This window comes from Lepidothrix coronata, unplaced genomic scaffold, assembly GCF_001604755.1.
Source record: "Lepidothrix coronata isolate B3197 unplaced genomic scaffold, Lepidothrix_coronata-1.0 Scaffold66, whole genome shotgun sequence".
Classification (NCBI taxonomy): domain Eukaryota; kingdom Metazoa; phylum Chordata; class Aves; order Passeriformes; family Pipridae; genus Lepidothrix; species Lepidothrix coronata.
This window is the reverse complement of record NW_016690246.1, coordinates 3,339,850-3,355,577: the sequence shown is the minus strand read 5'-3', so window position 1 is coordinate 3,355,577 and position 15,728 is coordinate 3,339,850. Positions and strand designations below refer to the sequence as shown.

At 38.7% G+C, this 15,728-nt stretch overlaps 1 protein-coding gene across 3 annotated transcripts in view; it reads right to left on the bottom strand.

Moving 5' to 3' along the window:
• Positions 1–369: 369 nt before the first annotated feature.
• Positions 370–15,728, bottom strand: part of PLXNB2 (plexin B2) — a 259,192-nt gene continuing 243,833 nt past the window's right edge. For all 3 annotated transcript variants that reach the window (XM_017818176.1, XM_017818177.1, XM_017818178.1), the window contains 7 exons: positions 11,460–11,614; positions 9,657–9,817; positions 8,932–9,079; positions 8,366–8,430; positions 7,254–7,329; positions 5,167–5,241; positions 370–2,270 (listed from right to left, as the gene is read on the bottom strand). In XM_017818176.1, coding sequence (XP_017673665.1) covers positions 2,166–2,270; positions 5,167–5,241; positions 7,254–7,329; positions 8,366–8,430; positions 8,932–9,079; positions 9,657–9,817; positions 11,460–11,614 — 785 coding nt within the window. In that variant the 3' untranslated portion in view covers positions 370–2,165. The remainder of the gene's footprint in view (positions 2,271–5,166; positions 5,242–7,253; positions 7,330–8,365; positions 8,431–8,931; positions 9,080–9,656; positions 9,818–11,459; positions 11,615–15,728) is intronic.

Below are 15,728 nucleotides of genomic sequence, written 5' to 3'. Positions count from 1 at the left end.
GGGACACATAGTGTTCTCTCTGAAAGCTCTACTTGGTCAAGCAGGGCTTTCTGATCTCTCTGGAGAGATGCTGCTGAGCCTGTATTTTAATTGGCTTTCAGGTCCCAAGATGGATTTTCATCAGGCAAGAAGACCTCACTACGGGATGTTGCACTACATCCTTGCTTCTCCAGAGTACTCTCATTTTTCAGAGCAAATGCCGATAAAAAGGGCATGATGTCAGGCACACCATCTGCAGCAAGTGCTGTGCTCCTCCATTACCAACCACAGATGGATGGACGCTGCTGCTCCATCACCCCCGGAGGAAGCATTACAAACCCCTTTCAAAACCCATCCCCCCAAATTCAGTAAAGATGCAGTGACACTTGGTGGAAAAAACAACATTGTATTTGATTTACAATTAACAGGATTTACAAATAATGACAAAGAAACAGATTAGCCATGAAATTAGGATGCTTTTGTTGATGAAAGAGTAGCTGGCAAAGCATCTTTCTGTAGAAACCATGTACCTCAGTCCTAAACAGTGTAAAATAACTTACAGCCTAGGCAGGTTCAGGAATGATTATAGATGGATGCAAGAAGTTGAGTACAAAACAAACGAACAAATGCTCCCAGCCTTCTGGGCAGGAAACCAGTTCTGGTGAGGCTTTTGATTTTCAGAAACTGAAGGAAAGGCCCACTGACAAATACTAGGAAATTTTCAAAATGGGAGAAAAAAAAATAAAATATCAACAGACAGCAAAAGTCAGTGTGTGACAACCTACCAGGCAGGGAGAGCGGGCAGCAGACACTGCATTAGCTTGCTGAGAGTCAGCAGAGTCCGGGTGCTTGGCAGGACAATGAACGAAGGAGTACAGACGGCAGCACGTCATTAAAATGCTACTTTACTGCCAAAAACTTGTGAGACCAAGAGAAATAAAGTTCTCTGATGTGCAATACAGCAATTTAAGAAGACGTACCTAACTTTTTGATTTGTACGAAGCTTACCTATATTGTAAACACACACTTTCTGACAAGTTATTTCAATTTTCTTGGCTATGGGTTATAGTGTGTATTCAATCAAATGCAGCATTCCAAGGCTCAAAACTGACCGAGTGGTTTTCAATAGACGGGTATACGATTTTTCCAATATCATACTAGTATTTTACATCACAGATACAATAAAAACAAGTGATGGTATTTCTAGGACAGTTCCAGGATTCAAATAAAAAATTGTCAGAACCATTCTAAAATAGGATATTATACATAATCAAATCATGTTAAACAGCACACTCTCGGCAAGCAGCTAATTACAAGCATTCTGCTGGTCATGTTTTTCACACAAAAGTCATTCAATAGCACATAAATACTTCTTTTTCTGATCTGCTTCTTTTTACAAAACCATTCATCAGATTCACAGAATTAGTACAAGTAAGGCACATTAGCATATATCATAAAACTCACAATAATAACAGAGAGTTTTAAAGTTTTAAGGACTAATTCCTTCTTTGCAGTGATTTCTGAATTGAATGAGACTTCATCAGTAGAACCCTCCTACACTGACGTTACTCTTATTTCCGTCACAACCAACTGTGGTGGGTGCAATACTGTGCATCACCATGGACATAAATAATTAAATTTAGAATCATGTGTGGTAGCAAATCCCATTTTTAGATCTCGCAGAGAAATCAGACACGTTGTTCGTGATGTTTGTTATGCACACAGCCTAAGTTTTAGAGCTCTATGGAAGTCAGTTTCCAGTTATCAAAATTAAAGGGAATATTGCATGTGTCTCTGAGTATGTTATTGTTTTCCTAGTACAAATATTGCTTAAGGTAGAAAGGATGCTATAGTATTGAATTTACTTGCATAATGAATCCTAAATGCTGATGTCTCAGATTCTACTAAATCAAATGAACTATAGGTTTTCCTTCTTCCACCCCCCACCCTGCCCCCAGCCAAAGGACTCTCTTTCCCACAGAAGATTCATTTACACACAACACAGCTTTTAATTAGAAGCATAATTTACAGTAAAAATTCTTTACATTACACCTCTGCTATCAAAAAACCATGAAATTTTTCATTTAAAGTTGTAATTATACATTAAAAAATAGAACACTATTTCCTTAACAGGAAGAATGAATTTGAACATCTTCAGATCAGATTTCTTTATTGCGGCTTTTGAGTCAAAGGTCAGTCACTTTATTCTCTAGCGCAGCTGCTATTTGCTGTAAACGGAAGGCAAGCTGCATTTTTTGTGCAGCTGGATCCTCTTCAAGTGCATTTATAATCTGGAAGATATAAACATAGAATGTTTAGGATAATTTAGCTGAAAATATATGACATGGTTCCCAGGCTAAGTGTTTGATACTATTTTGGTTGTAAAGAGTCTTTTGCATTCACTCTGTACCAAAGTGCATCTAGTAGACCTCCTGTTCAAATTTAAACAAAGGCAGTAAAAATGATTGTCTCTGTTACTTTATCTAAGTTGTAATGTTTTCCAGTATGTTGGGATACAACCAAATTAATAGGTAGTACTTTATCTTGTGAAATATTACATTCAAAGATGGAGCAGGCAGGGTGGAAAATTTCCTTAGAGCTATTTAAGAAACAGTGCTTTTACTTACAGTGCGCCCTACAAGGCTTAAGGGTCATTTACCAGCAGTAATTAAACCCCGTCCCCATGAGCTTTAGTTATGAGAAGCTCCTGGGTGGTCCACGCACAGGCCTACGGCAGGGCAACGCAAGGTCTCTTGCGTCTGTTGGCAATATGAGGAATAAAACTGCCTGACCAGAGCATCAGGCAGCTGTTGGCAGCTCCCCTTTGGCTCTCACCAAGAAATGCCGAGGCTCTGACCCAGCACCACGTAGTTCAGGAAAGCAAAGAGCTCGTCTGAGGAGCCCCCAGCTCCTACAGTCTCTGCTGTACAGACTATATATAAGAGAATATGACTCTTAAGACACAAGGGATTTGAAAACAAAAGCTAGTAAAGGTCAGCTGTTATGAGAAGGCTTTTCTTCAAATACAGTTTTTTAGGGCTTCCCAAGATCAAATTCAAAAGGTTTTGAAAGGTTTTAATTTCCACCATCCTTCAGGAAAACTTTCCCACCAACTATTAGATTTCTCCACTAGAAGAATGTGTTACATGACAAAACCATTCCTTTTCTAGAACTGGCTTTATTAACGTAAGTCAGATGGTGTAATCAAGCAGAAACCTTTAGCACTATTTAAATACTATATAAATTTGCAAGTACATGGACTGGAGAAGTACAGTTTGCCTGTCACCTGTGGTTCTTATTACTTCTTGAACATCACTGACAATGGAGATTAATGCAGTCAGTATCAATCTAGCCAACAATTTCACTTTGAAGGGCTGGTATAGCATCTGCACTTCAAACACAGGAGCAAATTTGTTTAGAAATAATTATTTTAATGGATTTGTTTTTAAAGTGTGAAAATATTTTTACAAGACAGAGTTAATAAAGACTTATTGCAATATTTAAACTAGGCCTAATTTAATTTCATATTGTTCCCTTAATTTAAACAATTGCATCTAGCTGTAACTCCTCAAATCCAGACTAAATAATTGACGATTATCTCTGCTGGTGAATATATCCTTCATAAAAATGTGGACAATTAGAATGTACCCACTTAGTCATTGTCAAGCCCTGCAGAGATGCAGAAGGTACAGCACATGCTGGGAACCACTGCGTCAGTAATAAGACAAGGGCAGCTGCAAAATGTTCCAATTTATGCAAATTAAAACATTTTCATGGAAAATAAATAAGCTCAATTAATTTTACTGAATGGTTCTTGACAGATTATCTCCATAACTCTGCATTAGCAGCCTTTTCATCAAATGCACCTTGCTGTTACACAGTGGTGTACATGGAAGGGAAAGCTGCAGCTACGCACTGGGTTGTGCTAGCCTGCAAATGATGGAGTCCCCCAGACTGGCGACTCCACCTGTGCCTGCCACCAAAGGGAAACCACGAGTGGAAGCAGGGACATAGAAGAGTGGATGAATCAGGGATTTATGGTTCATCTGTCTCTGAGAATTTCTGTAAGAGGTCAGGCTACAGACACACTCGGGAAGGTGTTGAAAATGAGCTTCGTTAGCACTGGGGGTGAGTGACCAGGGAACCAATGCCATTGGGTTGGCCCACATTGCTCTGTCCGCTTCCCCCACTGACTGACATTGCAAGACTTCTCAGGGTGGTTTGATTTTCCCTGCTTACATCTGTTTAAAAGCTGCGGCAGGCTGGCTGCTCCTGTCTTAAGCAGCTGCAGTGGAGGAGGAGAGTCACTGTCTGTAGTGCTAAATGTAAGTAAAAACATGAACTGTGCTGAAGTGCAAGACTAACTGAATAGAGCTCACATGTGCTGTACTCCTTTTTGATTTGGCATCTGTTCTTACTTGCTTTGATTTAATTCTGAGAGTTTACTGGAGGCATTCATTTCCATGGAAACCTTTGAATAAAAGTTTCCTTCTCTCTTTTTGTTTTCAGATTAAGTTTGGGGAACCATAGCCACAGCCCAGCTACACTAGGATATTCTTTGTGCCCCTTTCCACAGGGCGTAAAAAACCGAAGAAACTTTTTGAACTGAATCTGAGAGCCTGATTTTGAACCAGACTATATTCAACAGTTACTCTACTTTGGTTTACCTTAGGCGGGCACTTCATTTGGCATGGCAAAACAGGGATTGGTAGTATATATGGAAGTTTTAAGCACATTTTAACTAATAAAAAGGGCATGGCCCCCATTCTTACAAGCAAAACATGTTTAATAGATTGTTCTTAATAAAAAAGCACACTGGCTTGAAACCTGATATAAACTGATGACTACTTTTTGCTCAGTGACATTCTTATGTCCTAATTAGGATGGTAGATCTGAAGAAAAATGATTTTTAAATCTATTTCTCTTTCAGACCTTTTTAAGCTATCCATTAAACTATCCCTAGCAAAACCAGATAGCCCATAATGAAATTGCTCATTTATAAGGACATTCCCTTGACCAGCATAATTGCCAAGCAAGGCATATAACTGCAAGGTTAGAGCTTTCTGTTCAGCATTGCTTTTACCTGACTACACAGGGTACTCCAGAAGTTTCTCCTTCAGACTAATTTTAGCTTTCATAACATTTTCCCATTGATATTAAAATAGGAAAACAAAAACCATAACTTACCTCATCATAGTATTTATTAGTGTACTGGTAGAGTTGGTGCAGAGCCACAAGTGTGTTTAAGGAATCGGTATGTGCCTGTTAAACGACACAAGCAGGCAGCAAACATGTCAAAATAGGATCACAGACAGCTGAAAGCTATGCACATGCACAACTGTTGGATATGACTGACAAGATTTCCAAATGCAAGCTCTGCATCCTGTAACTTTTGTTAAATGACACTTGGGGCCGAAAAAAGGAATGAGAAAAAAATTTTTTGGTGATTTTCTGATTAAGACTTTCCCGCTGGTATTTTCGAGCCTGCCCACAATTCTAACATTGGAGGTGGAAAATATTTTGAACTCTGAATGTCAAACCACAGATTACAACTCAAACATCTGTTAGCAGCATGGGTATGTATAGCTAAAGCATTTACTCAGTACAGTCTACATATTGTTGAGATATTAAGCATTGGCTCTGACACAGTCATGGTTGTTTGAAATTCTTTCTCCAGCTGTTTTTATATCCTGGAAATTTTTCACACCTCACTATAGCAAAGGTATAACTCATCAAGATCATGAGTGCATGTATGTTTGGAAAAAGCCACCTGAATCATGAAGATGGAAAGGGTAGGGGTGGTGGTGGTGAGGTATTGGAGAGAGAGAGAAAGAGGGAGAAAGGAATTTAAATGAAGCAGGAAATAACACTTCCATTACCTTGTCTTTCCACTTCCCCCCACACATTTAACTTATTTAGTGAATGTGCTCTACCTGTCTAAACAGATGTTCTTCATTCAAACATGTAAGGTTCAAGTCTCTAGCTATGCCTTTAGTCTATTAAGTTAGTTAAGAAAATGAAGAATTGCAAAATATTGCTACTGGCATAAATGACTACCCAAGGGATAAAGCAGCAGAGAAATATCCATCTTTCCTTGCTCTATAAAAGTCACTTTTAGAGCTGGTCAAAATTTGCAGTGTTCAGTCACTCCTTCCATATTAATTTTTCTCATAATTTATAATGAAAAGAGGAAGGAACAACATATTTGGCAACGTTGAAACATTACACTGAATTTATTTTTAATCACGAAATGTTTTAATTTTATATACATCTCAATTTATGTAATAAATAAAGTGAACTGGAAAATGAAATATCACCGAAGATGAGTTTTGTAGTGAATGACTGAAAATAGAAATGCTCTCATGAGGATGTTGATCTGCAAAATGTTAGGTCCTAAGGGCACTGAAATAAACAAACTGCAAAAAATTCCCCAAACATCCTCTTTACGCTAGAACTCTTCAACTAAATTAAGCAAATGAGCAAACCAGTCAGTAAGTACACTGTCTCCTTGCTCAGGCTAAACCACATCTTTCAAACTGGTGAGGGACTCCTGGTTCTCCAAGTTAAATAGAGTGCTTTGAAGGCAAGAGCCTGCTCTAGCTAAGCTGAGCTGCAGAGCAGACAGGCTCTTTCAAGGCAAGACTGAAGCAGATTTTGTAATGTCTTTGCTCCATCACTTTCCAAGTAGAGCCCCAGAGAGCAACCACCCCCCTCTGCTCTTCTCCATGAGAGGTAACCCAAATAACCTATAATGCAAAAAGAAAAAGTGTCACTGAGCAAGCACATGCTGAGCTTCTCACATGTAGCATAAAGCAGAAGTATTGCCCCTGTACAGACAGCCCTAAAATATGCTATATTTAATGCCCTCTCTTTAATTTCTGGAATCTAATTTTTGCTGTGGTAGCACTGTGAATTCAGTTACTACTCGTTATTAGTACAATCCATGCTAAAAATCCTCAATATGCTGTGGAGAGAAAACACAGCTCTAGAGTGCTATAATTTTCCCACAGTGAATGTGAAAATCCAAACACTTTGCTCTGGCCCATGCGTCACTCAGATAGGTTAGTGATGAAAACCATTCTTGGTTCCCTTCAAAAATCAACATTTCAAATGGCTAACAGGTATAACTGCACCAAACAGAAGTATTTCAGAGATTTATGAAATAACTCATTTGATTTTTGCACATACAAAACACCTACTTGTTGAGATAGAAAGAGAAGACAATGAAAAACAGAGTTACACTTGGCTTCAATTTCAGTACAATTTATTCTTACCCTAGAAATCTCTGCTAGATGGGTATTCATGTCTTGGTCACTCACTGGCACCATCTGACGAATACCTTTGTAGTAACTGCAAGAGGTGAAAAAAGACTTTAAATTAGGTGAAACGCACTGTGGCTTTCTGGTAATTCTGTTTTCCAGTTTTGCAAATATTTTAAACATGCTTCCTAATGATGTAGGAGAGGCTCTACCACAACAGACCTATGATTCCTTTAGTAATCTTGTCTTCCAATAATCATTACTACCTTTGCAGCAGAGGCAAATCATATCTAATTGTACAAGGACATACCACAGGAAAGAAATCTATAATTGCAGATGATAATTATTTTAGTCTTAAAACTGGCAAGACGTTTGTTCTGTGGCAGATCTTCCATGATATTAACAGAATTGCCAATTAGTAAATGAATAAAGTCAGAGACAGATTAGAAAAAATGTGTTTGTGAAAATGTTTTCAGGATTTGATGTCTACTGAGTTATGGAAGTTCAACATTTTTAGACAGATTGTGCTGGGGTTTGGAAGTTGTTAACTCACTTGTCTACCATTGGTTTCTGTGTTGCCATAGTTATTATATTGTCTCCTTGCATTGGCTAGCCAAATGGCCAATCCCATCCTTGGCCCAGCAGCCCTTATAAGCTGCGGGAAATTTGAATAAAGTCTCTTCTTCGCTGCTGGATTCCCTGTGTGCTACGTGGTCTCTGTCTCCTGGCTTAAGTACCTCCGCCGCCTGTCCCTGCCACGAGGGACGGGCGGTGGTGGGGTGATTCCAGCCCTGAAAACCTTCACAGAGTGGCCGGCAGTGACCCCCCAGAAATCCCTCGAACTGCGACAAGATTGTATGGGTAACAACTACCACTGTGAAACACAGCATCATATTTTCTCCTGAATAAATCTACTCATATGTCTATACAGACAAGAACATGCACTGGGTCATAGCGGAGCTCCATTTCAACTCTGTCAATGCCACCACCAAGGGAATGTTTTAACATTTGGGTGTAAAATTTTTAATATTTGACATCTGACTTTGACTATCTCAGCATTCCCTTTTCCTCGTACACAGCCTTAAAATCCTAACAACTGAATAAGCATGAAAAGACTCTATACTTACTCTTCCACCATTTTCTTATAGTTAGAGATTTCTTTTGCATAAAGTAATTTATTACTTGGAGAATCCTGAAAAAATTATAATACAGAGAAACTTGGTTAATTTATGAACATTTCTAGGAAGCAAAAGAAAGTCAAGAACTTAAACCACACCTTTATATGCACATACACTTAAGCTTTATAGATATTAACATTTGGATACTTATTAACATTGGTGAGGTTATTTGTTGCAAAAGGATGAAGTTTACACATGGCATAACTGCTGAGTTTTATAAATGTATCAATGCAAGATGATGCTAAATTATTAGTGGACCTGAAATAATCAATTCCTAAACTTGCCTTTTATAAAAGCGGTTGCTATTTTCCCCTTTTTCTAAATATCAATTTGCAGACTACGCACTAACACTGACATGTTCACCAACCTGTTAAGTGGTGAAATGCTAACTTTATACAGAACCAAAAAGAAATGATCAAGGCTGTATCTCCTCAGAGAATGGGTATTGTCTATGAGGATGCCCTTTGTCTTGTCAGGCATGAGCAAAGTCAGGATGTAGAATGCAAATCACTTACTCTGCTTAATTTGTGCTCTGTTCTTGTGCAAGCATCCATGAAAGTCTGTGCAATGACTGACAAGGAAGCATCCACTACTTCGTGAACATGTACATCAAAGATGAAGTGGGGATTTTTCAGTATGTTTACCCAGAATCTAAGAGGCAGGCTGCAAAGCAAGGAAAAGATAAATAATCCTTTTTACACAATAAATGTTTTACAACAAGCAAATTACATGAAATTAAGTATGGGCTTTGCATTTTATTCTCCTCACAACAGTGATGCTTAATTTTGTATTTCAACATTTATACAAGCTTGGATGTTTTCCGTATCTGAAACCCAAGTCTTTATATCTCTCACAGAAAAACTCATATGAGAAGAATCTTGAGTGCCTCAAAATAGCAAGAGAAGATGTCTGTGTGGTCAGAGAAACTACCAAGTATGTATTAGATTTTGTGATTTGGCAGGCTCACTTGCCTCTTGCTTTCCTCTTATCTGAGGAAAGACAAAAAGTAAAAAGCGGTAAATCTGCCAGTGACAATCCCATAGGTAATCTGGTTTCATTTTTTGCAGCTTCTAGGCTTACAGGGAATCCTTTTGATCACACAAACATATTATCTCAATTAAAATGATTCTGAGGATTGTAAATTAAATTTACTTTGATTTATGATAAGAGTGCTAGTATCTACCTAGAAATTACACTCTCACTTCTCTGCAATACAAGTATGACTCAGTTCATACGGTACCTGTTTGTTTTCCAGATATGAATGGTATCTTCATCCTTGATGTCATGTTTTTCTGCTTGCTCATCAAGAAAGTCAAAGAAGTACTTCACAGCTGGTGGGACCACATGGTTCGAGTTGAGCACACTATGAAAGAAGTCATCTACAAACTGCTGAAGTGTCCCCTAAAACCAAATTAAAAAAATAATTACATTTGTGTTACAAGCTGAACTCAGTGCCATCTTTTATTCCTGTTGACCATAAGAGCCCACTATCCAGTTGCAGTCACTGATGGCCTTCATCCTGAGCACTAAGAGTGACAAAAAGCAAGCAACTTCTTAGTGAAGTGACCCTGTAAACTGCCAACACAGTAAAGACCTTCTAGAGCACAATTTTGTATTCTAGACTGAAAGGTTGTGACTTCACCAAATATCCTGTGGTTTGCACAGAAAGTTGTACCTTCTGCTTGACAGAAGCAGCAGAAACTGGTTGTTATATTTTCACTTCAGGGTCATCATGCATATCAAATAATATATAGCCACTTTTTAACGGTTTTGCAGCTTCTTACCTCCAGTTTCTCTGACACCAGAACATCAGGCAATTTTTAGAAAGAGACTGAGAGCAAGAAGTGCCAGTGAACATTTGATTTTTTGTTTGAGGGCAAGTTTTTTTTTTTTGTTTGGGTCTTATCAGACACCCAGTCAGACTCAGCTCCATGAACTCCACCAAGCCCAAGGAGTGAAGAATCCCAGGAGGGTTGTGTGCTTGGTTAGATTCCTGCATCTGCCTGGACCTTAGAGACTGTGACCTCAGAGACAATCCATTTGTTTTAGAGATGACCCTGATGAGATCACACAGTTAATCCCAGCTCAGCTGATTGGCTGACACTTTTGAAGGGCTGCATCCTCTTTACCACCATCACTCCAGCTGCCAGTCTCCAAATAGGGGAAGGACCCAGATGGCAAGGAGCCCTAAGCTATTCTGTTGTCAGTAAGGACACATTGACAGTCCTCAGGTTGTAGGCGTAGTTGTGATCCCAGCCATAACACCTCACCAGCTCTGTATGAGTCAGAAAGTTCCAGACTGGTAATAATCTATGAATTGGCTATTGGGAATAGAAAAGCAGTGGCTGCATAGGAATTATTAAAAAGAAAAGGGGTTAACATCTCGCTAGCTCTTTGTCCTGAGTCTATGTCACCTATATACAGACTTTCCTTCACATTCGTTTTCATACTTAGTCAAGTGGCCTTAGCTGGAGCCAGACCACCCCATTTGCGTGATGATCCTGGCTTTAGGGTCATTATATACATTATTCTAAATTCTTCTCCATAGAGGAATGCTTCACAAAATTATTTTGCTCATGATCCATCCTGCAGTATAGGCACTAAAAATACACTGAAAGGACTATTATTATTTGGAAACTTTATTTTTCTAGGTTGTACTGCAGCGTTGATCACACACAAGAACAGAAAAATATAAGGTTCGGGAGGAATTTATAAAGCATTCAGTTCAAAAGAAAACCCAGCAAAACATTATCTAAACAGGTGACACAGAGTAGAATATCCATCTTCGTTTAGCGAGGAAAATCCTCATTTAACAATCACATAATAATGGTTCTCAGCTTTGATCAGGAATTCCACTTTATCGCTTTCCCAGTAATGTTCCTCAGGGCATATTAATCACTTGAAACCTTGAACATCAGCTTGTATGTACATGACACATATCCAAAATGCAGCCAAATAAATGACTAATAGTTGTATCATTTTCTTCAGTTGTACCTCAAAATCTATAGAAATAAGGTGTAGCCATAGCACATCTGAGCCCTACCTTCACAGAAAGAAGTCTTGTCAGGTAGATTTCTGTAATAGCTTTGGTCCTCTCTTTTTCTTTCACACTGCCCCGCTTTGATTTACCTTCATCCATTTCATCTACTGGCCGGACTAGATGCCAGACCTTATTTTCATCTTCCAGGAGTGCGTGCCCTAGAAACAGTAATTGCAATAATTAGAAAAACCACCCTGCACCCAAAACAGCAACACAAAAATAATCATATACATATGTATATGTAAGGTAATTGTTCCCTAGCCTTAACATACCTGTCCTCTTGCCACAAGGATCTAGATTACTCTGTTCCTGTCCAACATAAACAACTCAAGTGCTAAATGTTCAACAATATATAGCTGAAAAAGCTTGCTTTTGTTAAGACTGAAGGAAGAGGAAGGAATCGCAAGATAATGAAACTTCTGTTTGGTCATGTAAGCATAGTATGTGTATTCTTTGAGGTCCACACACTGAAGTACTCTACTCCTTGTGAATTCTTGGAGACATAACCAAGTTATAGAAACTCAGCTAGGTCTGACCCCACAGCCACCACAGAAATACCATACTGCTTCAGGTACAACCTTTTTTTCTAGGTAGTACCATTACAATTCACACCTTTACCCTAACTGCTGAGGTCAAGGTATGGTAGTTCAGTTCAAACCTTCTGTTATCAGCATTTGACCAGCATCACCTGACTTTGTAGCAGAGAGGAGGAAAAATGCATCCCTTCATTGAGATGACATGAACTTCAGCAGCCAGAGGTAATGAATGCAGCAAATTCATATCCATTATAATAAGATTTTCAATTTTTTTTGGTCAGTATTCATTGTTGAAATCAGAGAGAGAGATTCACATCAATTCTGTTACCATATAGCAGAATCAGGGGTAAGCACTTGGATGCTAATGACACTCCTCTGATTACAGTGCCTCACTACGCTATCTGTAGCTTGGCCATGCATCTGGTCTTTGAGTTTAGTTCAATGATCACAGAGCAGATAAAGGGAGTTTTGCACTTTAGCATCAACATTGTTATTCAGAGAAACTCTATGCTTGAGAATATTTTGTTATAAAGAGTTCTAAAAGAGATGATACAATTGTTTTAACTTGCAATTAATATTCCTTGAAAAGAGTTTCTGTGTCACAAACTTACTTTTAAATTTCCTGGTTTTGCCTGTTCTTCCTTTAAATCTCAAACTTTTTTATCTATTTGGCATAATCCCAAAAATCAATGGCGCTTTTCCAGTGGGAGTTATTGAACCAGTACATTTAAAATCATTGACGTCTTAAAAATATGAAAGTTATTTTTCCCATAAAAATTGTGATTCAGCCCCACTGCACAAATTATTTTGCATTATTGCTAAGTTTTATGCCTTAATATACATCTCTAACATAACTGAATTCCAATTACAGCACAAAATATCAGTTTCTAATTGCATTAATTTTGACCATAGTAGTTTATTAACTAAGTTCCTCAACAGCTACATTGAATATCCAAGCTTTCATGAGTGCTCAATATTTTACATTGCAGGGAAAAGTAACATTTTTATGTAATCTGGCTAAGCTGACACTTTTGCCCGAATCTACTTCATATATCCTCATCAAAAGCAATAGCAATGCAGTCTTCCGGGACCTCTACTTCTTTCTAACAAGGTAGGAAAAAAGTATAAATCCCATATTAAATCACATTGTCCTTTGAGAGTCCCTAATTCAACTTGGAAGTTCTTATGAATGAAGCCAGAAATAAATAAAAGCAACCACTTTATTTTGGAACAGCTGTGACTTTGCCATCGATACCATTCATGGCAATCACCCGCCAGTACAGTAAGAACTGCTGCTGGGCCTGAAGTCTGGAATTTCTTTTGCAATCCCTGTTATTTACTTTTATAAATTAACAGATCAAATCACACGGTTAGAGCAGAAACTATTTTCCAGTCTTATGTCAGTCATTTGGTACACTTCTGCTTCCTCTGTTTCAAAGGAATTTATCCTCTCTTTGTTGTCCTGATGGTATATGGCTCAGTTTAACTTTGCAGAGAAGAGGAAACAACTAGAGGGGTTTCCACTGAGATTACTGGCTCTTACAAGCAGTTTAATTTGTCCTGTGTTTGTTTAGCAACAGCAGAATTGGCTACTAGTGGAATAGCAGTATTTTCTTTGGAAAGTAACGATTAAGAGACTACAGCTCAAACTGATGAACTTCTGCAACACAAAGGTCCCACTTCATTGCTATAAATAGTAGGAAGACAGAGGAAGAGAAATTCAGAACATGGGGCAACAAAACATGTCAGCAGTATGGTTGCTAAGAGAAAATAACATTTCTGTGTGATAATATTTTCCCCAATGGAAAACTAAGAAGTGAAGAAAATAAAAGATAGGGAACACACCTCCTTTTTTGTCGCCATACTATGGATCAAGTTCTAAGCGGGAGAAGGTTGTGCCGCTGGGTCAAATGCTCCCCCCTGAACAATTTGTCTTGGCCCTTGGGCATTCTTTGGCCAATATAAAATAATTTGAGGGGGGACAGGGAAGAGTTAATGGCAAATATAGACTATGATGACTAATTATAGTGGTATGAACCATGATGTAAACATGGTGAAGGCAAATGAGATCGTGACAGGCAATGCAGCCCCTTTCCCCTTGTGTGACCTGAAGCAAATTATCTTCCTTCCAGTCTCCTCCACCCCATGAATACTGCTTCATGGAGGTGAAGGAAGGGCTGCACTCCTGGATCTGCTAAACAGTATTTCTGATCTGCAACCCTGTGTCTATTTTTATTCAGAATTAGAAAAGTAAAAATAAAATAAATCAACCCAAAATCTAGAGAAAACACCCAGAATAACAAAATGTGTTGTATTTGTTTATAGTTCAGTAAAGAAATACTAGTACAAAAACACTGAAACCATTCTCCATCTTGATGCAAATTAGTAATTGCATTTATTGTCTCCAGAAGCAAAAGATGCTGCATTTAATTTGTCACAACCTCCATCTTCTAGTGTCTTCCTGTTATAATCTGTGAATTAAAAGCAGCATGGAAGCAATGCGAGAGCAATATCTCTGAACATGGTTTAACATTTTCTTTCTGTGCAAAACCTCATACTTTGGCCGACAGTCAATGGCTTCAGTTGACACTTCTCAAAGGAAAAGGTGCAAGTTAGTGAGATTCTGAAGAAAAGGAAATCCACTTCATCACAAGCCTCATTCACAAAGTCAGGATAGAATTTCTGTTTATTCCAACCCTGTAAATCCCTGTGTCATATAAAAATGTGTGTGGGAGAGGAAGCCTCTGATCCTCTCCTCTCCCTTTTATGCACAAATCACTGTCACGGCAGGCTCTCACTTTGCACTATCTTTGTAACATTTTATAGCTTTTCAACAGAACAAGTTGGCACCAGATAGCTCTGGGGACCCTTTGGTGCTAAAGAAAATGGGGTAGACTGGCACGAAATGCTGTCATTCCAAATTTGTACAGTACCATGGTGCAAGATGGGGTGTGGAGAAGAAACATGGTGGAAAGTGTTGATACTTGGGGATCTGAATTTTCTGCAGACTTTTCTCTTGTGTACAAGAGACCTTGTGTGACAGTGCTGTCCCCAGAACTCTGCTTTTCCTTTACAACTTGTTATGCCACATATATAACTAAGGAATTCACCTTGGAGTACAGATCATGTTCAAAGAGTTTCATCATACTGAATCATATCCAATGATATAATTGTAGAGAAGGAGGAAAGAAAAAAACCTAATCCAACAAAAAAAGAAAAACATGTGGTCTGGTCCTCTACTGCCTGCCACAAGAGTAGAGGGGTGAGGAGGATGAAGACTGGGAGTAAAGAACAGAAGACTGACCACTGTTCTCTGTTAAGAAAGCAAAGCAATTAGGGGCACCACCAGACTCCATTCATGGTCCATCCCCTTCTTTTCAGAGGGGAGGTGACTATAGCCTCAACAATCAGTGCAACCAAACTGAACAGGGACTAGGAATCAGCTCCTTGCTTGGCTGCACTCCACTGCCCTCTGTATTGAACTGGATAGATTTTTAAGTTAACATACTGGGTTGGCACCTGCTGTGACAGAACAGTCACTGCTTGGCCAGCTGTGCCAGGCACTTGCAGTAAAGGAGTGAGAGATAGCAGCAGAGGTGTAGGCATGACCATTAGAAGACTCTTCTTTCTGCTGGAAAAAGTCTCAATAGAAAGAACCCAGAAGGACAGAGTAATAAGTAAACAGCAAGTAATTCTGCCTGTCTTAATTTCCTGTCCAACACTTAAAACAAATGAA